This window comes from Piliocolobus tephrosceles, chromosome 4 (genome assembly GCF_002776525.5).
Source record: "Piliocolobus tephrosceles isolate RC106 chromosome 4, ASM277652v3, whole genome shotgun sequence".
Taxonomy (NCBI): Eukaryota; Metazoa; Chordata; class Mammalia; order Primates; family Cercopithecidae; genus Piliocolobus; species Piliocolobus tephrosceles.
This window is the reverse complement of record NC_045437.1, coordinates 150,524,017-150,550,764: the sequence shown is the minus strand read 5'-3', so window position 1 is coordinate 150,550,764 and position 26,748 is coordinate 150,524,017. Positions and strand designations below refer to the sequence as shown.

Genomic DNA, 26,748 nt, shown 5'->3' with positions numbered 1-26,748 from the left:
GAGAGAGTTGCAGCCAGATTAGGTCTCCAAACAATTTACTTAAGCCTCTGAAGGCCGGAGCTCAAATCCCGCCAACCTGGGTACCTAACCAGTACCTCAATCCCAAGGGTGCAGTCAAATTCACCAAAAGGCGGCGGTGGTCTTTCCGAGGGAAAAGGCTCGCCGTCCTCCGCCTCAACGACCCTCCTGCACAGAATTCTTGATTTTAAAAACCAGCTGGCCACTTTGGGAGGCCGAGGCGGGTGGATCACGAGGTCAGGAGATCGAGACCATCCTGGCTAACACGGTGAAACCCCCGTCTCTACTAAAAAAATACAAAAAACTAGCTGGGTGAGGTGGTGGGCGCCCGTAGTCCCAGCTACTCGGGAGCCTGAGACAGGAGAATGGCGTAAACCCGGGAGGCGGAGCTTGCAGTGAGCTGAGGTCCGGCCACTGCCCTCCAGCCTGGGTGACAGAGCGAGACTTCCTCTCAAAAAAAAAAAAAAAAAAAAAAAAAACCAAAAACCAGCTGGCTGGGCGTGGAGGCTCACGCCTTTAATCCAATGCTGAATGCTGAGAGGCGGAGGCGGGAGCAACGCTTGAGCCAAGGAGTTCCCCCCAGCCTGGGCAAAATAAGAGACCCCGTCTCTGCGGAAAAAATAAAAATAAAAAAAATTAGCTGGGTGTGGTGGTGCGAGCCTGTAGTCCCAGCTACTGGGAAGGCTGAGGTGGGAGGATCTCTTGAGGAAAGGAGTTCGAGGCTGCAGTGAGCCATGATAACGCCAGTGCACTCCAACCTGAGCGACACAGCGAGACCCTGCCTCAAATAAACAAATAAATAAATTATAAATAGACATACTTAAATAAAAACCAGCCAAAATTGTATCGTTTTGCCTTTGTGGCCCCAATATCTGGCGCTTTCCACCATTCCTTGGCAAACTGAACAACCAGATAGCATAAAAGTCGGGTCTAAGCCAGGGACTCGCGAATCGCTTCTAACGCATACTCTATTTAAATTTTGTATTATGCTATTCAGGAGGTTGACAAACAGCCTTTTAGGGAATGGGACTCGAACTCGTAAGCCACGGATGTTCCTCCATTTCCCGCCTCAGCTGGATGACGGAGAGGATCTCCAGGATTAAAGAACAACTACCTCAGGCTAGGGCGCGAGCGAGGTGCGCGCGCCGAGTAGGGGGAGGGGCCTGGCGCGCGCCGAACCGGACCGAGGGGGTGGGGGCGAGCTCTCTCGCGAGAGTGGGTTTGTTCTTGGGCTGCAGCCGCTGCCGCCACCTCTCGCCAGCGCCGTTGCTGCGGGGGATTGTGGGAGCCTCCGCGTCCCGCTCGCTGGGAGAGAGGTACCTCTCCTTTTCCCTCTCCCTTTTCCTAAGGTAGGCGTGAAGCGGGTAAGAGTCGGGGTGGGGTGGCTGGGGGCTCTCCGTGTCCGCCGGGAGGGGACAACGACGGCGACAGGGGCTGTGGGAAGCCGGCGGCGCGCCTTTCTTGCTCGCTCCCGCTTTGCCTCCCTCCGCGCTGCGTATGTGAGCCGCCTGATCGGCGGCCGCCATGTTAGGAGCGCAGTGGCGGCGCAACCAGCCTTCTCGGGCGGTGGAGGTGAGCGGTCCGGGAGGGAAACACGCGGCCGGCCGAGGGCCCAGGGTGCGGCGGGAGATTGGGGGTCAGGAGGTGCGCTGACCGGCCGAGCTTCCCGCGCGTCCTGGGCTCGTTGTGGGCGGGGGCGGGACGACTAGCCCGTTACACGCGGGCCGCGGCGCTGAGGAGGAGGGAGGAGCTCGCTCGAGGCCTGAGGGACAGACTGTCTATTGGGGGCATGCCGTTTGGGGAGGATGGTTAAGATAGCCAAGTCCTTGGGTAGCGCTGGTCCCAAATAACCCGTTCGCCTTTTTTTCTCTGAAAATGTTCCCCAAAATGGAGGATTTCGCAGACTCCGAAGAGCCTGCTGTTTGAGCAGCGTTTCTTTCTTTTCCCGGTGTCACGGCCTTCACGCCGCTCCTCGCCCATCGCCTGAGAGCGCCCCCTAAGAGTCCCAGCCCAGACGCGCGCGCTCGCGGCATTAGTTGGACATCAGAAACAATTCCTCCCCGCCCCCCATCGCGTAAAAATGGCCGAAAAATGAAACGTTAACGCTTGTTTTTCGTACTGCGTCGTGGAGCTAGCCGCCTGCAGTACGCTGCGAGGCGGGTGATTTTCGCTTGTTTAGTAAGTCACCTCACATCCTTTTTCTCTTTATCAAAATACTATTAGTTCTGGTTCCTGTAGAGAGGATCGTGTGGTGTGGGACCTTCCGGTTTCCAGACAAAGGGTTTTGGAGTACCGTGGTGTAGTCGCCGCATCATTCTTTGCATTTCAAGCTCTGTGCCATGTTCTGTGTTCTGCATTTACCGTGGATGAATATCCCCTAGGTGTTTATCCTGCTCTGTGGCCATGTTCTGTGTGGAATATTTCTATTGGATCAGTTGGAGTTTTTCAGCCAGACATTTCTAGAACGATTATGGTGGTTCTGAAATGTCTAGTCTTTCGGGCGCGCTGGAATAATGTGAAGAATTGTTGATTTCGTAGGTAGTGGTCACGAGATTTTGTATTGATGCTGCATTCTGTGTTTTAAACCTTGGCTTAAGGTTTCTGAGTAGTCGGTAAAATACATTTTTCTCCCAGGGAAATCTAAACAGTTGACTATGCGGACAAAAATGATGTTTCAGGCTATTTTAAATTTTTTAAATGTTTAAGATTTCTCTTTAAAAATATCTTTACTAATGGCTCAGTCATCTACGCAGTCTGTCGACGTTGTTTTTCACATTAGTATTGTTTTAAAAAGCAAGAAGGGCCTGAGACATTTTCGTTGAAAAAACGCTCTGAATGATGCCTTTTCCACTTAAATACAATGTTTTCGCAAACTCGAAATTAAACAACATTAAAATACTACATGAAGATTCTTGTTGGTTATGTAAGATTTGAAAAAGATCATTTAGCCAGATGTGTGTGTTGAAATGCTTTAAATTTGTGTTTCTTTCTTTGGACTTAACAGTATATACTTAGAACATTACTTTGTACTTAGCCCAGGGAAGTTTCACTTTATCATCTTTATATATTTTTCAGCCGTGTACAGCTTTTGTTATCACATTTTGAACTAATTTGGAAGGATTTAACCACTCCTTGATCTGTGCATTTGTTTGTCTTTAAACATACTAATTTTCTTACTAATGCTTTTAGAGTTTGTAAACGCTAATATTGCAAGTCAGTTAATGGTTTTTACTGAGGAGTGCAATGATGATGTCATATTTTAGGAGCATCACGTAGTTCAAATCCTTAATTTTATAGAAGAGAAGGTTAAAGCCCGGATAGGTCGTGACCGGTTGCAATAGTAGTAGTGCTGCCAGTGTGGTCTACAGAGGCCTTGGATCTTTTTTTTCTCTGAAACAGGATCGCTCTGTTGCCCAGACTGGAGTGCAGTGGCGTGATCACTGGCTCAGGGCAGCCTCGACCTCCCAGGCTCAAGTAATCCTCCCATTTCAGCCTCCTGGGTAGCTGAGATCACAGGCGCGCGCTCCCACACCAAGCTAATTTTTTGATCATCTGTAGAGATGTGTTCTCATTATGTGGCCCAGGCTGGTGTCGAACTCTCGGAGCTCTTAGATCTTAATTCAGACTCCTTCATAGTATAATAGGCTTAAAATGGAAAGACGGTGCTTACAGAAATTTATCCTAAGGGAGTAATGTGTCAGATTTGCATATATAAATTTAATACTAGTTTTAAGATTCAAGTTTTGGGAATCTGCTAATTCTATTGTGGAAATGGAAATCTATACAGCTACTTAAAACAGTATTTTAGGTGGAGAGTGTGATGGGAAAATGGTAATGCTATATAGTTTTAACTGGAAAGGAAAATGTTGTAAAACTGCTAATGTCGTTCAATTGTTTTTTAAAGGACAACGTAAAACATGAAAATAGAGATATACTCCGAAATGTTTGCTCAGATGTTGGCATTACGGATGATTTCTGTTTCCTCCTGATGTTTTTCTGAATTTACCACGAGAAATAACATCTACTTTTGTAATGAGAGAAAAAAATGAAAAACGTTTTGTAAATGCTGTAACTGCTTAAAATACTAGAATCTTCTGTATTTTTAAGGGAAATTGGCATAGACATAAACTAGCTGCTTCAAGTCTGAAGTGAAAAGTACTCAGAAGTGACAGAAAGCAGTACTTGTGTAACATTTTGGATATTAGGTATAAGCAAACACAGGAATGAATCATTCTTACGCAAAAATGTTAAAATCATGATTATTGGAAATATTACTAATTAGCTTACAATATGAATTGCCGCCAAAGAATTGAGTAATAGATGTTCTTTGAACATCTTTTAGTTAGGGATACTTGCTTTTATATACCTCCTTTAGTTAGAATTACAGTACAGTTATCCCACACTTGTGGCAACAGGTTCTGAAAGTGGGTAATTGTGGCTGGTGGCCTGTTCCCAGCACTTTAGGAGGCCAAGGCGGGCGGATCATCTGAGGTAAGGAGTTCTGAGACCAGCTTGCCCAACATGGCGAAACCCCATTTCTACTAAAAAGTACAAAAATTTGCTGGGCGTGGTGGCAGGCACCTATAACATAATCCCAGCTACTTGGGAGGGTGAGGGAGGAGAAATCACTTGAACCCCGGAGGGGGAGGTAGCAATTAACCGAGATGGCGCCACTGCATTCCAGCCTGGGCAACAGACTGGAGTGTTTCATTTTTTATGTTCAATTTTAAATGTTTAATTTTTTCTCAAAAAAAATTAAAGTGGATGATTGACTTAACATTTGGGATGGACAGTGCTAAGTTTGTTGAGGTTAATTGGAAGGGTTATAGGCTGGGAGTGTAGTTTTGTAGTTTTTGCCATTTTCTGTGTATGTGATTGGTTACTATAAGGCACAGCGCTGTTCAGGAAATAAAGTGCTGTAATTTATAATTATTAGCTATGTAGCAAACCTTTCTCATTGGATCGTTAAGATTAAGGGCTCTGAAGTTCTTGATAAAAGTTTGTGTGGAAAAGATTAATGGATAATTAAAAGTAAAACAGAAAACAAGCCTATGGGTTGAGTTTTAGCTATGTACCTTTAAAGGGGTTTTATATGTAATTTAAAAAATTGTAAGTTTTAGGTTTTAACTTAACACGTTTATATTATAAGCCTATTTGTAATACAGTAAAAGTTACATGATAAAGTGCTGTTATCTGACCTAACCTGAATGTAATTTATTACTGTGGCACTTCCGTGTGGATGGAGTGCGGAGTGCCAATGATGTGATGCAGCTTTGGTATGCTTTTCCAGTTGTGCATTAAGCCCTGTTCTCTGTATAGATTAAAGCTCAAGGTTCTTTGCAAGTGGGGAAAAAAAAAACAAACAAAAAAAAAACCGAAGTACTAATGAAAGCTTAGGTTTGAAAAAACTTTTAAACTATTCCAAAATTTAAAGTATGCTTGCTTACCCGTCCCCCCTGTCCCCGCAAACCTTAAAAACATCTTATGTGACATTCTCTTTAATCTAGAATCCCACTAACGTGTGGTTGTTGATACCCTGTTCTCAGGCAAAAAAACAGGTTAGTAGGAAAGCAAGAGGAGAGGGTGCCTGTGGGACAGGAGAGAGTAGTTCTTTCCTACGCAGATGGATAAGAAAAGTAAAAGCAAACAGTGCCTATGGTAAATGTCTTGGCCAGCAGTAAATGCAACAAGTATGGAAAGTAATCATTTAATTAATATTAGGGAGCAGTATCATCTGCATTTAGTTCATGAAGATGCATAACTTTCAGGTCTTTTAGGATGAAGCATTTGGTTGTTTTCCTCCTTTGTGAGGATTGTTAGGATAGTAAGCATCCCCCTTTGGTATAGTAACACACAGGAACCTATACCATATGTGAAAATTAAAAGTCAATTATTTGAGCACCCAACTTAAGCAGTAGTTGGAGAAAGAACAGTGATGTCAAAGAAATACAAACATTTGACTGGGCATGGTGGCTCACACCTGTAATCCCAGCACTTTGGGAGGCTGAGGTGGGCGGATCACTTTAGGCCAGGAGTTCGAGACCAACCTGGGCAACATGCTGAAACCGTTTCTACTAAAAATACAAAAATTAGCCGGGCGTGATGACGTGTGCTTGTAATTCCAGCTGCTGAAGAGGCTGAAGCAGGAGAATTGCTTGAACTTGGGAGGCGGAGGTTGCAGTGAGCCGAGATCGTGCTACTGTGCTCCAGGCTGGTGACAGAACAAGACTGTCTCAAAAAGAAAAGCAATACAAACATTTGAACTCCAAATATTCTTTGTGTGTAGAAAAATTTAGTGGATAATTAAAACTAAAGCAGAGAGATAAGCCTATGAGTTGAGAGATTTTTAGATAAGTGACTGGAAAGATTAGAAAAGCTTATCAGTTTTAATGCTTGTGTCTGTTTTTGTGTGGGCTGTGGTATTTTGGAAGAGCACCATGGAGGAGGAAGTTTTGCAGTTATGCACCAAGGGACACCAAGAAACATTAGCATTGTTCTTGGTAATGGCAAGAAATTGAAAACAACCTAAATGTTCATCATCTGCAGAATAGATAAGTACATATGCATATGTAATGATACCTATATTGCAGTGAAAATGTAGGGTTAAGTCACAGTTGTGGATAAATCAGTTTTTAAAAGTAAGTCAGAACAGTACATTTGAAGTCGATTTGCTTAAAGTTCAGAAATGCAAAATTAACACTTTCTAAGGGTACATACATTAAGTAGTCAAACTTAAAAACAAGGGGAGGGAGTCATTTGAAATTGCTATGTAGATTTATTTCCAAGGTCTTTTTAATGTTCTGTTTCATATTTTTATATACATTGGTTTGTATAATACATTGAATGATTAAAAGGAGGTGGTGGGCCTTGAGAAAATTATTAGTGTTACATGAAATGAGAGAGGGATGCATCCCAGCTATTAATTTTATTTACACAAGCATTGAGTAGTTTCTGTAAATGCAATAGCAAGCAGACGTTTCTATAAGGTGTTTGGTTATGGTTGAGGAAAAGGCTTAAAGAAGTAGAACGGAACCAATATATGAAAGGCATTGAAAATTACATGTGAGGCAGGGCACAGTGGTTCATGCCTGTAACCTCAGCACTTTGGGAGGCTGAGTCAGGAGGATCACTTGAGCCCAGGAGTTCATGAACAGCTCAGGCAACATAGTGAGACCTTGTCTCTACTAAAAATGTAAAAAGTTAGTCGGGTATAGTGGTGCGTGCCTGTGGTCCCTGCTGAGACGGGAGGATCACTTGAGCCCGAGAGATTGAGTCTGCAGTGAGCCAAGATTGTGCCGCTGCGTTGGGCAACAGATTAAGACCCTGTCTTGGGGGGGAAAAAAAGGGAAATTAGTGTGGATTTCATGTGGTAAGTGGTAGGGAGTAGTAGGTTTTTGAGCCAGGAGAGTGTGAAATGAGTGATGGTTCAGATTGTTTATATTGAAAGATGATGAGATATGAGCTTTGATGCTAGGAGGCCAGCTAAAAAGCAGAGCTAAGATTATGGCAGAGAGAATAGAAAGATAAGGTCTATGGCCGTACCACCCTAAATGCACCTGATTTCATCTGATCTTGGACGCTAAACAGTGTTGGGCCTGGTTAGTGCTTGGATGGGAGACAGGTTGAAGGGTGATTTAAACACGTTGGCAATAGAGAATGAAGAAGGAAGATGTTTAGTTTGTCCTCTTTTACTAGAATTACTGCAGTATAGTGTATTGTTCTTTATCTTACCTGATAAAAGTTACTACCAGTTGGCTCACACCTGTAATCCCAGCACTTTGGGAGGCCAAGGTGGGTGAATCACGAGGTCAGCAGTTGAAGACCAGTCTGGCCAACATGGTGAAACCCTGTCTCTACTAAAAAATACAGAAAATTTGCCTGTTGTGGTGGTGTGCGCCTGTAATCCCAGCTACTCAGGAGGCTGAGGCAGGAGAATTGCGGGAACCCGGGAGGTGGAGGTTGCAGTGAGCTGAGATTGCGCCGTTGCACCCCAACCCCCGGCAACTCGTGTGAGGCTCCTCTCAAAAAAAAAAAAAAAGTTAACTACCAGTGAGTGAGACGCGATCTCGGCTCACTGCACACTCCACCTCCCGGGTTCACGCCATTCTCCTGCCTCAGCCTCCCCAGTAGCTGGGACTACAGGCGCGCGCCACCATGCTCGGCTAATTTTTTGTATTTTTAGTAGAGGTGGGGTTTCACTGTGTTAGCCAGGATGGTCTCGATCTCCTGGCCTCGTGATCTGCCCGCCTTGGCCTCCCAAAGTGCTGGGATTACAGGTGTGAGCCACTGCGTCCAGCCGTTACTACCAGGTTTTAAATCTGTTTTTGAAAGCTAGTACCTGGTTACTAATATGACATTAAAGTTGACACATGAAAAGAGACTATGGTGCAGATAAAAAGTTTATAAGCTCTTTATTCATGTGTCTTTGGATTTCAGTCCTTTTACCTCAAAGTTTTTCTCATCTAAAAATAAAGAAAAATAGATTTTACCTTCTTAGTTTTATGAGGATCAGATTACACCAAATGAGATGATTACTATGGTGCTTTGTGCCAGACACTATTTTAGATGTTTTATGTAGACTAATATATTAGGTCTTCTTTTTGAGACGGTCTCGCTCTGTCACCCAGGCTGGAGTGCAGTGGTGCAATCTTGGCTCACTGCAGCCTCTGCCTCTGGGGTTCAAGTGATTCTTCTGCCTCACTCAGCCTCCCCAGTAGCTGGGATTACAGGCACATGCCACCACGCCTGGCTAATTTTTGGTGGTTTTTTGTTTTGTTTTGTTTTGTTTGAGACAGTTTTGCTCTTGTTGCCCAGGCTGGAGTGCATTGGCACGATCTCAGCTCACTGCAGCCTCCGCCTTTTGGGTTCAAGTGATTCTCCTGCCTCAGCCTCCCAAGCAGCTGGGATTGATTACAGGCACCTGCCACCACACCCGGCTCATTTTTGTATTTTTAGTAGACACAGGGTTTCCCCACGTTGGGCAGGCTGGTCTCGAGCTTGTGGCCTTAAGTGATTATCCCACCTCAGCTTCCCAAAGTGCTAGGATTACAGCCATGAGCCACTGTGCCTGGCCTAATTTATCAAGTCTTTACAGCCTTATGAAGTAGGTATTATTTTTATTTCCCCCCACCCTTTTTGGCTCAAGATGACACAGCTGTTTGTAATAGAACCAGGATTCACGTGAAGGTTTTTGGGCCCCCCAAATTTAGTATGTATGAAATAAAAGTTGTACAAATGTTGATGGAAGTCAAGAGAGTAGGGCTCTTAGGGATACAGAATGGAGCCTTTTTTTTTGAGACAGAGTCTCACTCTGTCACCCACGCTGGAGTGCAGTGGCACAGTCTTGGCTCACCACAGCCTCCACCTCCCGGGTTCAAGTGATTCTCCTGCCTCAGCCTCCCAAGTAGCTGGGACTACAGGCATGTGCCACCACACCTGGCTAATTTTTGTATTTTTAGCAGAGATGGGGTTTTGTCATATTGACCAGGCTGGTCTTGAACTCCTGACCTCAAGTGATCCTCTCGCCTCAGTCTCCCAAAGGGCTGGGACTACAGGTATGAGCCCCCGCACCCAGCCCAGAATGGAGCCTTGAAAGAAATCACTGATTTTGCTTAAGCAGAGAAGAAAGTAGAGAGCCAAGTTTCTGTCGAGATCACATAGACAATGAACATCATCAGGTAAACAGGGTAACTTTCTATCTTGTGAGACAGGTTTACTCCATCAATTCTGTGTAGTTTCAATCAGAAACTATTTCTTGCCTGATTGAAGGTCACTGGGAAACAAATTTAAATCTAGGAAGACAATATTATTTCAGGTCTGAGTGGGAGTTTCTTACACTGGTTAACAAGTAGTGTTCTATCTTCTCAGCAGCTGATGCCACTCTGCAACACTCTTATTAATTAGCCTAAGGATCAAGAAGTGGACTAGAAGTTGATTTCACATCTGTTAGATGGATTAAGAGCAATGGTCTTAAAGCACTTTTGAAAATACTCAGGCTTGTTTTTCAGCCTTCCTGGCACTACACTCTTTTATCTTTTCTATTGTATGATGACATGTGCTACTTTACCACACCTGGCTAATTTTTGTATTTTTAGTAGATACGAGGTTTCACCATGTTGGCCAGGCTGGTTGCAAACTCCTGACCTCAGGTAATCTGCCCGCCGTGGCCTCCCAAAGTGCTGGATTACAGGTGTGAACCACTACGCCTGGCCTATTTTAAAAACTTAAGGCACTCAAGGTACATGCCATACTGAGATGAGATTGTGACACTCGAAAACATAGCATAAGATTTGAAAGTGGCTGAAACTCTAGGAAAAAAAATGGAGTAGTTCCTCAGCACACTTCAAAAAACAAACCCTTAAGTGAAATCATTGTTACAGAATATATTAGGAAATACTATATACACCAACATTAAAATGAAAACTTCTAGTACCTTTAAAATGGAAACTATGGTAAGTTCTTTATAAAACCATTACAAAATTTAATAAATGAAGAAAAATTTAAAGAGTAACTGAAACCTGTTCTTGAATTGAAAATAAGTTGGATGCTTGTTTGAAAGTCCTGACCACAGGAATCAATATTTTTGTGTGATTTACGACAAAAATCAAGCAGTTGCCTTTCCAAATGATGCTGCTTTGAAATTACTGATAGTCAACTATGTCTACCATCTGCCAGTGACATGGGTTAAGACATTTTTACTAAATTGGTATTGTTGATTGCTGTCTAAAACGTATTTGGTATATTTTCACATGAATAAGCTAATATATGATCAAGGTGATTGGCCTTGACAGAACATTTGGAAAATCTGAACACAAGAAACTGTAGTTTTCTAGCTGTTGCTTGTAAGTTTCAATGTGAAGTTAAAGGATTAAAATAATGTCACGAAGGTATTTTTTTCCCCACGTATCCCTACTTTTATAGTTAAACCACAAATAATCTTTTATAGTTTTATGGGTAAACCATCTCAAATTAGTTGTGTGTGGGTTTTTTTTTTTTTTTAGTTCTGACTACAAAGACTGAGATGAGAAAATTTTATTTTTTTGTTTGTTTTGATTTTTGAGACGGATTCTTGCCCTGTGGCCCAGGATGGAGTACAATGCCGCGATCTCAGCTCGCTGCAACTTCTGCCTCCCAGGTTCAAGCGATTCTCTGGCCTCAGCCTCCTGAGTAGCTGGTACTACAGGTGCGCGCCACCATGCCCAGCTAATTTTTGTATTTTTAGTAGAGATGGAGTTTCGCCATGTTGGCCAGGATGGTCTCAATCTCTTGACCTCATAATCTGCTCGCCTTGGCCTCCCAAAGTGCTGGGATTACAGGTGTGAGCCACCGTGCCCTGCCAGAGAAAAATTATTTAAAGGAGTGTTTATCTCACACAGTTGAAAGCATAGCTGAAGATCCATGTAGAGTAGTAGATACCTCTTAGCATTTTGGGAGGCCAAGGCAGGAGGATTGCTTGAGCCCAGGAGTTCGAGACCAGCCTGGCCAACATGGTGAAAACCTCTATCAAAGCTGTGAAAATTAACCGAGCATGGTGGTGGGTGTCTGTAGTCCCAGCTGGTTGGGCTGAGGTGGAAGGATGGTTTGAGCCTGGGAGGCAGAGGTTACAGTGAGCATGGGCAATGGAGGAGTCAGACACTGTCTTTAAAAAAAAAAAAACTTAAGATCTTTTCATTTTTTTCTAATATCTTCTAAGAAACCAAAGTTGGCTTGCGCTTATTTTAGTAATTAGGCTAAATAACCCTCTGAAAGAATGACTAAGGACTTACAGGTAATCTTTAAGGAAATTTAGATCTGGAACAGCTGTTTGCTTCTGTTCTCCATGAATTTTCAGGGTATGAAAATTTTCAGAAATATTTTAGTACTCTAGTTCTTTTAATTGGAGAAGAAAAATCCAATAACAAAAAAATCAGATTCTCATGGAATGGGAGGTAGAATATTAACTGAAACGTTTCCTAACCATACATAGGGATGATATTCAGATTTGTTTAGATGTTGAATGTGAAGCTGACATTTTTAGACAGCTTAAAATTATATCATAAAATAGTTTTAAGTTACAGTTTGTTTTGAGTTGTCTATAAAAATGAATTTTTAAGCTCATTTGTTCAGAATTTGGTTATCGGGCCGGGCATAGTGGCTCACGCCTATAATCCCAGCACTTTGGGAGGACGAGGCAGGGGGATCATGTGAGGTCAAGACCAGCCTGACCAACATGGAGAAACCCTGTCTCTACTAAAAACACAAAATTAGCTGGATGTGGTGGCATGTATCTGTAATTTCAGCTACTTGGGAGACTGAGGCAGGAGAATCACTTGAACCCAGGAGGCAGAGGTTGCAGTGAGCTGAGATTGTGCCATTGCATTCCAGCCTGTGGGCATCAAGAGTGAAACTCCATCTCAAAAAAAAAAAAAAAGAATTTGGTTATCAAGATTGTAGTAAATGGCATTTGTGAAGTGAAGTTGTGGGTAATGTTGATAGTTTTTAGGGGTTGCAGGTGCTTTCTTTTTTGGAAGTGAAAGGTTCTACATTGATGGGCATTTACACTATTACATAGAGATTTAAAATAGGTAAATTGGATTTTGATAATAAATGTTCTCCCAGAGCTACTATATTCAAAATTGTTTTAATCTCTAGTGCAGTTTCCTATAGAAAGGCAGTTTTACAATTACAGAAAAAAACATGTAGTAAAAGAAGCTAATCTTTTGTAAATCTTAGTAAATGTCTCAATATTGTGCTGCCTTTACTAATAGGCAGTGGATCCCATGTGAATGAACCTTTAAAAGTGGCTTGTACATCCTATGTTCAGCATTGACATGATACAGGAACTGTTTTCATAAATGCTTTTTCAACAATGCTGCCACATCTGGTTTCTCCCAACTTTGTTCTAATAAAACCATTTTTAAGAATTTGGTTTATTTGTGGTTTAATCCAAAATCTAACTTAAGTTGCTTTTCACTAATTTTACCCTAATATCCTTGATGGAGTTGCATTTTAAGTTGAAACTGAGTATCTTAAAAATACTAAGGTGGTGGTTATGGAATTACACGTTGTCATGGGATTTACATTGTTTGTCTTGACTCTTTTCTGAGTTTTTCTGACATCCATTTTCTGTTTGTCTTCAGGTTATCCTTTACCTTTGCTTCTCTTAGCTTTTCCTTTTGTAGATCCACTGTTTTCCTATGAGCTACCAAAAAATGTAATTGAGAGCTCTGTAATCTAACAATCACATTTCCTTAAAAATGACCATTTAAAAAATTTTAAACATAATTGTAATACCATTATTTAATTTCTCTTAGGGAAAAAATAGTTCAAAAGACTGACTTTCAGGAATACAAAGCTTTGGCTACAACATGAGGTCAAAGCTGCAATTAATAACCCTGATACTTAAACATTTTTATTTTGAAAAACCCTCTAAAGGTTTTGATTTTTAAAATATGTGTGAAAATTTAGAGGGTCCACCACCGTTTACATAGCATCTGAGCCACCATTCTGTGTGGCATTTATAAGACATATCAAAGAAACTTTCATCCAAAGAAGTCCACTTACTCTCGTCTTTATTAATCTTAAAGCTTAAGTAGTTTACATAGTGGATCTTGTCTAGAACTATTGATAGTTTCTTTGGTGTATTTTCTCAAATTCATCTTTCTTGGTGTGCAAAAACATCTTCCCGTAACTCCAGCCACCTCTTATAGCATTTCTGTGTCTTTTAAAACTTGATTATATCTGTTTTTAAAAATCTAGTCTAAATCTTTCTTGCTGCAACTTTTTTTATACTTCCTCTGCCACTGTATTTGTCCATTTGTATCCTTGCTTTAATCTATCATTGGCGAAATTGGTCCTGTAATAGACTTGTAACTACTGGATATTGTCTGGTTTTACTGTTAAAGTTTAACATATTAAGCTACCAGTGCTGAGTGTATTGGTGATCAAAAAAATAGAAAATTTAAACAATGCCTCATAGAATTCTGTACCAAACAACTTCAGATTTACCTCTGTATGTAGTTGTGATTATAAAATTGTTTCACTGAAGACGTTATGTATATCTTTTAACTAATGTTTTATGACAATCGTGATATAAATTATTTGGAAATTCTTATGTGACAGTTTCTGAGGTACAATAATGATTTAAGAAAAAACAGTTTCATCTAGAAACACGTCTTGGGGGATCATAATCAGAACATAAATTTACCAGGTGATTTGGGCTATTCTTGTGAAAAGTTTACAGGAAACTGTGTAACCAAGATCTCATTTTCATTTTTACCTGTTTTGTACTGGAGATATGCTGTAGCCCTGAGCATTAAATGAGTACTGATGGATGCTAATTGGGGAGTTCCCTTCTTTTAATCACCTGCATTTCCTGTACCTAGGTTTTTTCTTGGGAGGGCTCCTATTCCTGTACTGACCAGAGTTAGTTCTCCTTACTTTAAAAGATTAGATACGAAGAAAGCACTGCCTGATGTAGGATGGTCAGTAAGAAGGCAATTAGTTATATAACTGAAATTTGGGCAGCAATCCTTAAAACTATAGGAAATGACTTATTTTTCTTATTCACATCTATCTTCACCTCAAATTGATTTTGCTGTATAAAGGTCTCAGCTATTATGTTTGGTCTTATATCTTATATTAGGTACTTGAAACCTAAGCTTCATTTACTTATGATTTTACTTGGTTCTTTCTGATAGTGATAATAGGTCTCATTTTCCAAAGCACAATACAACTGATTCATCTTTGACTTGCTGACCTTGATTTTTTTGTTTTTAGTCTTCTCCTGGAACTTAAGCATCATACTATAGGGTGTATTTTTATTCTTCTAAAAGAAGAAACCCATCTATATTTTTACCAAAATTTTGATGTACTCAGACATCTAACCTTTCAATTTACATGTTTTTAAACTCAGTATGAAAGTCCCTTTAATAGTTAAGCTTTAGCGTGAAATACTACTTTTTAAATATCTATATGCAGGCTCTGCATACATCAGGAATCTGTTTAAGATATGTAATAAATTCCTTGTAAGTTTGAGATCTTAAATGTTTTTTTTTTTAAATCAACATGATGCATAAGTTTTTTTTTCTTAAAAAAACGGCATCTGCTTAAAGGGATTTATGACTAAAATTGCTTATTTTTCTACAGAGTTGTCTGCTGGTTCTCAGCTTGAAGAAGATTCTGCAGTCCTTATTGATCCTTTTTCTTGGCGTTACCATTTTTTGAAGCAAAGTTAACCTAGCTTTCTAGTTTGAGCTTTCTTTTTGGCCGTCTTTAAAAAAATTTTTTTTTAAATCTATAAAATAGACAAGAGCTAGTTCTACAATGTCCAAGTCATTCCAGCAGTCATCTCTCAGTAGGGACTCACAGGGTCATGGGCGTGACCTGTCTGCGGCAGGAATAGGCCTTCTTGCTGCTGCTACCCAGTCTTTAAGTATGCCAGCATCTCTTGGAAGGATGAACCAGGGTACTGCACGCCTTGCTAGTTTAATGAATCTTGGAATGAGTTCTTCATTGAATCAACAAGGAGCTCATAGTGCACTGTCTTCTGCTAGTACTTCTTCCCATAATTTGCAGTCTATATTTAACATTGGAAGTAGAGGTCCACTCCCTTTATCTTCTCAACACCGTGGAGATGCAGACCAGGCCAGTAACATTTTGGCCAGCTTTGGTCTGTCTGCTAGAGACTTAGATGAACTGAGTCGTTATCCAGAGGACAAGATTACTCCTGAGAATTTGCCCCAAATCCTTCTACAGCTTAAAAGGAGGAGAACTGAAGAAGGCCCTACCTTGAGTTATGGTAGAGATGGCAGATCTGCTACACGGGAGCCACCATACAGAGTACCTAGGGATGATTGGGAAGAAAAAAGGCACTTTAGAAGAGATAGTTTTGATGATCGTGGTCCTAGTCTCAACCCAGTGCTTGATTATGACCATGGAAGTCGTTCTCAAGAATCTGGTTATTATGACAGAATGGATTATGAAGATGACAGATTAAGAGATGGAGAAAGGTGTAGGGATGATTCTTTTTTTGGTGAGACCTCGCATAACTATCATAAATTTGACAGTGAGTATGAGAGAATGGGACGTGGTCCTGGCCCCTTACAAGAGAGATCTCTCTTTGAGAAAAAGAGAGGCGCTCCTCCAAGTAGCAATATTGAAGACTTCCATGGACTCTTACCGAAGGGTTATCCCCATCTGTGCTCTATATGTGATTTGCCAGTTCATTCTAATAAGGTGAGTTAACGCAACAGATGCTTCTAATTTCTTTTACATTGTAGTGCCTATTTACCTATATCTTTGACTCTAATTCTGTAGTCTGATGACATTGAGTTGATCAAGCATTTTTAAACTTTTGAGAACACTTACTTTATTTGGAAGGTAATTGTTTTTGAGCATTTTAAACCAGGGCTTTACATTAATGTATTCTGCCTAGATTACTTCTGGCCACAAAGCTGTCATCCACTGAGATTATCTTGTTGGTTTTTGGCATCAATATGTTCTTCTTAATCATATATTTAAGCAGGTTTTTTTGTCTGCTTTGTTGAATTGTTTTAAGTATTTTTTTGCAGTCAATGTGCTCTGCCATTCAGGATGCTAGATTTCAGCTCTCCATCTGTCTTGATTGCTGATTTGTATGTAGTAAAGATGTATTCTTGAACAATTCTCTTTTTTTCCTTATCTGTGGCTACAGGGAAAGAGTTAATGTAGAGCCCTGGTGTTTGTTTCAGTATGTTTCATATTTTAGATTAGTTCATTCTTCCTTTTTTAATTTCCCTTTAACACAAACTTTCATACTATGACTGAAATTTTTCATCATTTTTTTTCTCCTTTTCCACAACTTTCTTAAACATACTTCAGAACTCACTTTTTATTATCCCATATTACATCTATCCCTTTAGAGACTTGGACAAATCAACTACTACAGTATCCTGCTCTGTGTTCCTCATAAACAAATTCTTTTTCTGAGTTAGGCTTAGACTTCTGATACAGTCATTTGAAAAGAAAATCTAATTCTCCTTTGCTTTAATTATCACATCTGCCAAAATGGGAACTTTTTCAAAATGCCCTTTTAAATATGTTGTCCTTTCTCTTTCAACTTTTTCAGTGTTACTCGTTCTGACTTTTTTCCCCCAATATATGGTGCAGTTGACTTAAAGTCATCGTTATAGCACCCCGCTAGCCTGATCTATAATCTGTGACCATCCATTTTTCCTGATGTGCTCTACTTAACTGGAACAAGTTGCTGCCATGAAATTGATTTGGTGGTTACTGTTACAGGGTTTTTCTTTACAGTAACATCTGGAAGGGTCATTTTCTTTTCATAGCTAATCCTTTGATAAACATTTTTTAGTAAGTGAGTATGGATTTTTTTTTTAGTAGACTAAATCATACCATTGTTTTTAATATTGTTAAAGAGTATTACCAGTCACTCCCTTTCCTTATGTTTGGATCTCAGTGTTTTTGTCTTTTAATCTTTAATCTGTATCAAAGTAAATTAACATAAATACTAAATTTAGGTTTATTTAAACATTTAAGAAGATGTATTTTCATTAAGAAATACAACCCCAAACTCTCAAAAGCCAGCAAATTTTAATTGGTATATGTTTTGGGTGTTACCTTTTCCTAAATTTGTTGGCTCTACTAGATATATCATGGAATTCATTTTAGTTTTTGATCAGCACTAAACTTTAAATTTTAGGTCCCGTGTGAATTGATAGAACGAAAAGGTCCATTAAACATTGGTGACTCCAATTTTTTCTATGTTATTTCTTGCCTGTTTATAAGGAAATAATAGCAGAAATGGCAATGTGACCAATATTCTCAGAAAGGATCTCTAAATTCTGAGGAAAATAGATAGTTACGGTGTCTCAAATGAGAGTGATGTTAAGGGACTTAAAAAATCTTTGCTACTGGAGTCATTAAGCTGTTGGGACATCATAAAGGAACACAACGGAACCATGAGAGGACTTAGAGAAAAGTTTCTGTTTTTATGTATGATTATGCTTTTTTTCTCCAAATTTTGCTACCTTCTAGTTCCTGAAGAAGGCTAATAACTTAAATGGATCTAAATTAACAAAAGAGCAGTTTTTACATATTTTGATGAAACTATGGATTCAAGAGTAAGATACCCTACCCTAGTGCAAGAGGTACTTTTCGCCTGTAAAAATGCTTAGGTCCTAACCAGTTTTGGTATTCTGTCAAAATACTGAGTACATTTGAGAAGTATTTTAGAGGTTTAATTCTGTGGTTTAAATGTGTAAATTGGACCAACTTTAAGAAGTTTAAACACATGGATTATCTGAATTTCTAGTTTTCTAGTTGCCTTACTGTGTTTTTTACGTATATGCATTCTATTGAAAAAAATATTTAAATATTCACTTTAGCAGTGGACCCTCTATAACCGCTATAGAAATGACCTTAGAGAAAATTTCTGTGATGGAAGTAGATAATGAAAAATTTTTAAACATTTAATCCTGCTCTCTGGTATTGCTGCATAACTTGGAAAATCTGTTCTTTTTACTTATTGGTATTGTTAAATAGTTTACATGATCAAAAGTTCTTACTGTGAAGTAAAAAACTTAAGTAGAAAATAATTTAATTTGTCATGGAGTGTCATTATTTTTAGGTGACTTAAAGTGATGGTGTTGCTTTTATTTCTTTCTAGGTCATTTTAGATCATCAAATTGCTTTTCTTTTTCTTTTTCTTTCTTTCTTTTTTTGAGATGGAGTTTTGCTCTTGTTGCCCAGGCTGGAATGGATGCAGTGGTGCAGTCTTGGCTCAGCTCACCGCAACCTCCACCTCCTGGGTTCAAGCGATTCTCCTGCCTCAGCCTTCCGAGTAGCTGGGATTACAAGCATGCGCCATCACTCCCGGCTAATTTTTTGTTTTTAGAGACAGTGTTTCTCGACATTGGTCAGGCTGGTCTCGAACTCCCTACCTCAGGTGATTCACCACCTTGGCCTCCCAAAGTGTTGGGATTACAGGCGTGAGCCATGTCACACCCAGCCATCAGATTGCTTTTCTATGCAATCTCAAGCTTCTCAGCTTCCTTTCACTTAAGGAAAATTATCCACTATAGCACTTTGACTGTCTTGTCACTTGAGTTTATATTAAGTTATTCTTTTTTCTGCCATTCTGTAAGTGCTTCCCAAATTCTTTTTTTCTGTCTATAGTTTAAGGTATCTCAAATACATCAAGGTGAATGTAGTTTTCCTACAGAAATGTCTTGACTTTAAAAAGTGCATAAATCCTTTATTAATCTGATTTTGCAGGAGTTACCTCAGTGTAGAGTCCAGGAATATAGATACTTATAAAACTCTTTCACTTAGTCCTCACCGTAAACCAACCAGTCATAGATCGGTAGTACAGATTAGTCATGGGTGAGTTTGGGAGGTACATGACTGATTTTTTGATTTTGGCCTTCCTTCTATCACTTTGAAAGAGCAGACACAGTTTTCCCATAAGTTTGAACCTTTAAAGAACATGGAGGATTGGATGTAATTTCTGGTCAGCTATATGTCCTTTCTAGCTCCTATGAAATAGAAGCATGGCTAGTAGGATAACATTTATTCCTCTCCCAGAACTTAAGAATATTTTAAGTAAAATCTGAATATTTTTAGTTCAGAGAATTCTAAGTCATTAATGGGTATTTGTTTAATTAATCCTTCTGTCTTTTTTTTTTTTTTTTTTGAGAAGGAGTCTCGCTCTGTGTCCCAGGCTGGGGTACAGTGGCGCGATCTTGGCTCACTGCAGCCTCCGCCTTTTGGGTTCAAGCAGTTCTCCTGCCTTAGCCTCCCAGGTAGCTGGGATTACAGGCATACATCACCATGCCCAGCTAATTTTTTTTGTATTTTTAGTAGAGATGGGTTTCACCATGTTAGCTAGGCTGGCCTCCAACTCTTGACCTCAGGTGATCTGCCTGCCCCGGCCTCCCAAAGTGCTGGGATTACAGGTATGAGCCACCATGCCCAGCCAAGGCTTCTAAATTTTGTGAACTTACCTGTGGTTCCTCTGGCTTACAGCCATTTTTATTTTATTTTATTTTATTTTATTTTGTTTTGTTTTGTTTTATATTTTTGAGAAAGAGTCTCTCACTTTGTAGCCCACGCTGGAGTGCACTTATGTGATCGTAGCTCATTGCACTCTCCACCACCCAGGCTCAAGTGAGGCACGTACCACCACACCTGCCGTTTTTTTTTTTTAATAAGAGACTTGGTTTCACTATGATACCCAGGCTGGTCTCAAACTCCTGGGCTCAAGTGATCTGCCTGCTTTGGCCTCCCACAGTGCTGGGATTATATGCGTGAGCCACTGCACCTGGCCCTTACAGCCATTTTAAAAATGGTCTCCAACAAGTCAGTGGTCCATTACTCTCCAATGGAAACTTTAGATAACCCAAATAGCTGATGATTGTAGAGCCAACTGGAGAGATCTTGAGTTCCTTAACTATTAGCCATTATTTTAAAAAGAGACCTGGAAATAGTTTATAGCTTTCAGCATTTTAAGAAAGGTACCATTCTATTTGGATGAGTTCCATTTTAGTTCACAGGATTTTATTTATTTATTTATTTATTTTGAGACGGAGTTTCTCGCTGTCACCCATACTGGAGTGCAATGGCGTGATCTCCGCTCACTGCAACCTCCGCCTTCCAGGTTCAAGCTATTCTCCTGCCTTAGCCTCCCAAGTAGCTGGAATTACAGGCACCTGCTACCACTCCCGGCTAATTTTTGTATTTTTAATAAAGATAGGGTTTCACCATGTTGGCCAGACTGGTCTCGAACTCCTGACCTCAGTTGATCCTCCCACCTCGGCCTCCCAAAGTGCTGGGACTACAGGCCTGAGCCACCGCACCTGGCCTTTCACAGGATTTTAGATAATTTTTCTAGAGCATAGGAATGTACCTAAACTGTTGTCACATAAATACAAACCCGTTTTGTTTTGTTTTGTTTTGTTTTTTTTTAAAGGATCCCATTTATAAAATACCAATCCGCAACTTTTTGAAAGCATGTATCTTGTAATTTGGTACCTTACTTTAATTTAGTTCAGCTCTCAGTGAGCTACCCCCCTTTAAAAACACATCGCCTGACCATGTTTTATATTCCAAATATAATTGTATTGGGTAGTGTGGGTGTTACAGAAATTACAATTTGTGGGAGTTTGTGAAACATCCATAATAGTTGTAAAGCAGGAATTGTAAAACAAGACTGCTTTATAATCAGTTCGTTTTTTTTATTTTGTTTTGTTTTTTTTTAAGCACATTCCATGTGCCTGGCAAGGGTCTGATAAGCAGTTTACCTTTATAGACTCATTTGCTTTTCACAACAACCCTATGAGACTGCTGTCCCAGTGAATTTAAATAACACGGAGCAAAGATTCACATCTTTGTAATTTGGGAATGGAACCTAGGCAGTCTAGGTAGAGCCCACTTTTCCTGACTCCTCATTCTTACATTGCCTAAAAAGTTAACTCATTTATATCTGCATTTTTTTCCTAAAGAAATTATTTGAATAAGAGTTACTTCTTCAATTTAAAATAAACCACGAAAGAGTGAATAGCGATAGAATGTCATGTTTCCCTCCCTAAATTTGTTGAGGCATTCCTTAAATTTGCTTCTTTATTTTGGGGAAATATAAAGAAAGCTTAATATTTTGATAAATGGGATTCATTTTCTAGAAAAGCCATTCCTGTTGAATCGTGTTAGCATTTTATGGTAATGCTAATCATGGTGCATTTTTCATTCACTGTGTATTTAATAGGTAGTAAACCTGGAACATCCTCAAAAGCTGGATGTGGTTAAAGTTTTTGTTTTGTTTTGTTTTTGGTGGAGTCTTTGTCACCCAGGCTGGAGCATGGTGGCACAATCTCAGCTCACTGGAATCTCTGCCTCCTGGGTTCAAGAGATTCTCCTGCCTCAGCCTTCCAAGTAGCTGGGACTACAGGCGTACACCACCACGCCCGGCTAAAGTTTGTATTTTTTGTGGAGATGGGGTTTCGCCATGTTGGCTAGGCTGGTCTCAAACTCCTGGTCTCAAGTGAGCCACCGTGCTTTGCCTAAAAGATTCTATTTTAACTAATTGTTCAAATTTATAGTATATAGTTTCTAGAAAAGTAGATAGAAACATGGATGTTTTATCATTCAGAGTACTCTAAAGTAGCATACAATGAATACTTCAGTTTGGTCCACAGTAGAAGTTAATAAGCCTTGCTAATCTCAAGGTTAGTTACTACTCTTGATCTTTATTAACTCTGTATCTTTTCCCTGTCAAATCTCTTAAGTATGTTGACAAGTTAATCCAGTTTTTCCAAGAATGTGCATAGCGTATTTGAGGGCAGGATCAAGCCTCAAGGATTCAGAGAAATGGTTTTAAATTAAATCAATGTGATTTAGTGAATGGGCAGGTGTTTGTACAGCCTATGATACTGCATAGACATTAATGTCCTAGAGTTTGAATGGTTCAGATGAAAATATTTTAGCTTTATTTTTGTTAATTCTACTAATTTACTTTGCTGCAGGAGTGGAGTCAACATATCAATGGAGCAAGTCACAGTCGTCGATGCCAGCTTCTTCTTGAAATGTAGGAGTTTGAAATACCTTTAAAACATCCTTATCGTGAATCAGAATCAGCCGTTATTGGTTTTTGGGAATTTATCATTTACTTGTAATATCCACAATGTTAATATCACATAGTGGTACTGTATGGGCAATACTATTTACAAGTAAAATGTTTAGATCTGGAAATTTCATATTGAATATTAGATGCAGTAATAATGATATTTTGTTACTTAATATTTCTAGGATACATACACATTGGTCATTATAGAAATTGATGATTTTTACTGGATATATTGAAAGATAGTATTTGATATGTAGAGTGGATTCACAGTAACATTTTTAATAATACGTACTTTAAAAATGCAAACGATATAGAAAAGAGGGTAGGTTATTAAAAGATTCTAATTCTTTGTCCAGGAAAATCCTTGGTGGTGTTTTTTTTGTTTTGTTTTGCTTTTGAGATCTTTGGATTTTGAATTCAGGCTGCTACCATGAAATGGAATTCTTAAAGAAAACTCCCTGCTTAAGCAGCACACAGTGCCCATTGTTCACTGGAGTTGGAATTTTCACATATGCCTAACTCTGTTGGGGCTATTTCTTTCTTTCTAATGTCACGACTCAACTGTGCTCTTGGTATTAATATTGGAGAAGGAAAATCTGTGCTCTGTTCTTGTTTCTATGTAACCCACATTTCTAATTCTTTGTGCAGCACTTCCTCCTTACAATTTAACAAATAGAGGAAAAAAATTTCAACATTATCTACATTTGCAAGCAATATAAAACAAATTTATTCTCGTGGATTATTTTGAAGTTCTGAAATTTTTATTTTGAAATATCTATAGGAAATGCTTTGAAACTATGTTTCTAACACTTAGACTCTCAGATAACTTTACTAATAAATGATCTCTATTTTAGAGGCCAAACAAGGCTGTTTTGTGAAAAGGACAGTTTTATTTTAAAGTTAATTTTCTGGTCTTTTTAAAGCTACCCAGAATGGAATCCTGACAATGATACAGGACACACAATGTAAGTTAAATTTTTTAAGCTACCATTTGTAAAGGAGATCAATGTAAGGAATTCAGGTTTAACTTTCAACATTTCATAAACAAAGTATTTTCAGAATTTCTTTACTGAAAATGAGACTTGGATAAAATTCACTTCGGTTAACAATTTTTAGAATATATATTATGTAGTAATTTGTATTTTTTTATTGTTAATGTAGACTTTGATCTAGTTACTTCACAGATACCCTGAAAGATTGAAGTGGTTGTGGTCATATGTTGGGGTGCTTTAACATTAAATCTTAATTCTTTCCAATGGACCTCTTTATTATTTATATTTTATGTCTTCACTTTACTAGGGGTGATCCATTCATGTTGCAGCAGTCTACAAATCCAGCACCAGGAATTCTGGGACCTCCACCTCCCTCGTTTCATCTTGGGGGACCAGCAGTTGGACCAAGAGGAAATCTGGGTAATTATATAAAATTCATATTACTTTTCCTTACAGAGCCCTTATTGAAAATGTTTATTTTTTTGAGACAGGGGTTCGCTCTTATTGCCCAAGCTGGAGCGCAATGGCGCAGTATTGGCTCACTGTAACCTCTGCCTCCTGGGTGCAAGCATTTCTCCTGCCTCAGCCTCCCAAGTAGCTGGGATTACAGGTGCCCGCCACCACGCCCAGCTAATTTTCGTATTTTTAGTAGAGATGTGGTTTAACCACGTTGACCAGACTAATCTTGAACTCTTGGCCTCAGGCAGTCTACCCACCTGGGCCTCCAAAGTGCTAGGATTACAGGTGTGAGCAGCTGTGCCGGGCCGCAAATTTTGCTTCTTTATTTGAGACAGAGTCTCACTCTATCTCTCAGGCTGGAGTGTAATGGTACGATCTCCGCTCACAACCTCTGCCTCCCTGGTTGAAGCGATTCTTGTGCTTCAGCCTCTCCTGAGTAACTGGGATTACAAGCGTGTGCCATCACACCTGACTAATTTTTGTATTTTTGGTAGAGGCAAGGGTTTCGCGGTGTTGCCCAGGCTGGTCTCAAACTCCTGGCCTCAAATGATCCATTCTCCTCAGCCTCCCAAAGTGCTGGGATTACAGGTGTGAATCACCACACTGGCTCCTTTCTGAAAATTAAAGGCAATGATTATAGGTGAAAGAAGGCTCATTTAAATATTACTCAGAAATAACATTGCATGAAAAGTGATGGTAATCACATATTTGTAAGAGCTTTTCGTTTGTGTTTGGAAGATGCGCGTTTTTTGGTAAAATTGCTTTTTTAAGCAAATATATTGATTACAAGACTGAAAACTTTCTCTTCCCATAAAGGTGCTGGAAATGGAAACCTGCAAGGACCTAGACACATGCAAAAAGGCAGAGTGGTCAGTAATGAATGAAGCTTTTGCTTTTACTGTATTTACGATTTTGGGGAATATGATTTGTCCTAAATCCTTACTAGTTGAATATGTATCATGGTCCGTATGGGATGATTGCTATAATTTGAAAACCGTCAGGTTTTTATATGGCTTTGATAATAATTAAGACTTCAAATTTTATATGCCCATAGTCCAGTGAGCTCACCTTGATCCAGCATTTTGGAACCTTTGCTGTCCAGTTATGTGTACAATATTTAATTTAAAAATCACAGCAGAGACTATGTTTTGACACTTTGAAGTAGTTTAACCATTTGGCTATGGTCAGAAAGAACTTACCCAGTGACGTTTGATGTGTAGTTTTAAAATTCTCTAGAATGTTATGAGTTGTTGTTTTACTTACAATCCCCTGGTTAATTATAGATTATAAAAAGTCCTAATGCATAATTGGTTTCATATTTGCTTTAAAGAGACTTAATTGCTTGTTTTTTTCCCCCTAATGGACAGGAAACTAGCAGAGTTGTTCACATCATGGATTTTCAACGAGGGAAAAACTTGAGATACCAGCTATTACAGCTGGTAGAACCATTTGGAGTCATTTCAAATCATCTGATTCTAAATAAAATTAATGAGGTATGAATTAAAATAATGGTATTATTCATTTATTCATGCCACTAATACATTTTCTATAAGAATTAAATGATTTTGTATTAGAAAAATAAAACTCAAGGTAATCTTAAGTTTATCAAATGCGGAATGTTGTAGAGGAAAAGACCAGTAGTGATAAATATCAATAATAATAGAGTGCTAATGGATTATTAGTAACTATGAATTATGATCCTTAGGTAGTAATTGTCGTTATACTACTATAAAAGCTGTAAAAGGAAAATTCTGTGGAAAGCCATTTCAGATCTATACCAAAATGATGGTTTCAAGTCATTATTTTTAGTCCAGTAGGCATAGTAAATAATAAAGTAATGCAGTAGAATGAACTAATATGAGGTGGTCCTTACAATAAAATAGCAAATTGGCAACATTGTTTTGTGGGGTTTTTTTGTTTCTTTGTTTTAGGAGACGGAGTCTTGCTCTGTCACCCAGGCTGGAGTGCAGTGGCGCAATCTCGGCTCACTACAACCTCCACCTCCTGGGTTCTAGTGATTCTCCTACCTCAGCCTCCCAAGTAGCTGGGACTACAAGCGTGCACCCTCACACCCAGCTGATTTTTGTATTTTTTGTAGAGACAGGGTTTTACCATCTTGTTGGCCAGGATGGTCTCAATTTCTCGACCTCGTGATCCGCCTGCCTGGGCCTCCCAAAGTGTTGGGATTACAGGCGTGAGCTACTGGGCCTGGCCTGTTTTTTGTTTTGTTTTTTAATTCTTGGAAGTATTTTCTACTTACTGATTAAATATATCTGGAAAGATTTGGGGCATTGTTATTTTTTAGGAAGAAAAATCTGTAGTTCAATGTGAGAAGGCTGATTGGAAAAAACAGAGAAATAACTTTTTGTACAATTTCAGGCATTTATTGAAATGGCAACCACAGAGGATGCTCAGGCTGCAGTGGATTATTACACAACCACACCAGCGTTAGTATTTGGCAAGCCAGTGAGAGTTCATTTATCCCAGAAGTATAAAAGAATAAAGGTAATGTTTATTTTTGCAAGCTGTATATCAGTTTAACAAATCATTTTAATATTTATTAACTTTGGTTATTTAAAATTACTGCTAAGGCTGGGTGTGATGGCTCACGCCTATAATCCCAGCACCTTGGGAGGCCAAGGTGAGAAGTATTATGTGAGGCCCAGGAGTTCAAGGCAAGCC

The 26,748-nt window shown here is 39.4% G+C and overlaps 1 protein-coding gene across 7 annotated transcripts in view; it reads left to right on the top strand.

Moving 5' to 3' along the window:
• The first annotated feature begins 1,211 nt into the window (after window positions 1-1,211).
• MATR3 (matrin 3) overlaps window positions 1,212-26,748 on the top strand; it is a 37,929-nt gene continuing 12,392 nt past the window's right edge. For 2 of the 7 annotated variants that reach the window (XM_023195266.2, XM_023195251.2), the window contains exons 1-8: window positions 1,212-1,367; window positions 15,145-16,233; window positions 22,515-22,576; window positions 23,539-23,580; window positions 23,915-24,027; window positions 24,883-24,935; window positions 25,434-25,559; window positions 26,446-26,571. In XM_023195266.2, coding sequence (XP_023051034.2) covers window positions 15,322-16,233; window positions 22,515-22,576; window positions 23,539-23,580; window positions 23,915-24,027; window positions 24,883-24,935; window positions 25,434-25,559; window positions 26,446-26,571 — 1,434 coding nt within the window. In that variant the 5' untranslated portion in view covers window positions 1,212-1,367; window positions 15,145-15,321. Of the gene's footprint in view, window positions 1,591-15,144; window positions 16,234-22,514; window positions 22,577-23,538; window positions 23,581-23,914; window positions 24,028-24,882; window positions 24,936-25,433; window positions 25,560-26,445; window positions 26,572-26,748 lie in introns of all 7 variants that reach the window. The other 5 variants (XM_023195260.2, XM_023195256.2, XM_026454501.1 and 2 more) reach the window with 5 other exon arrangements.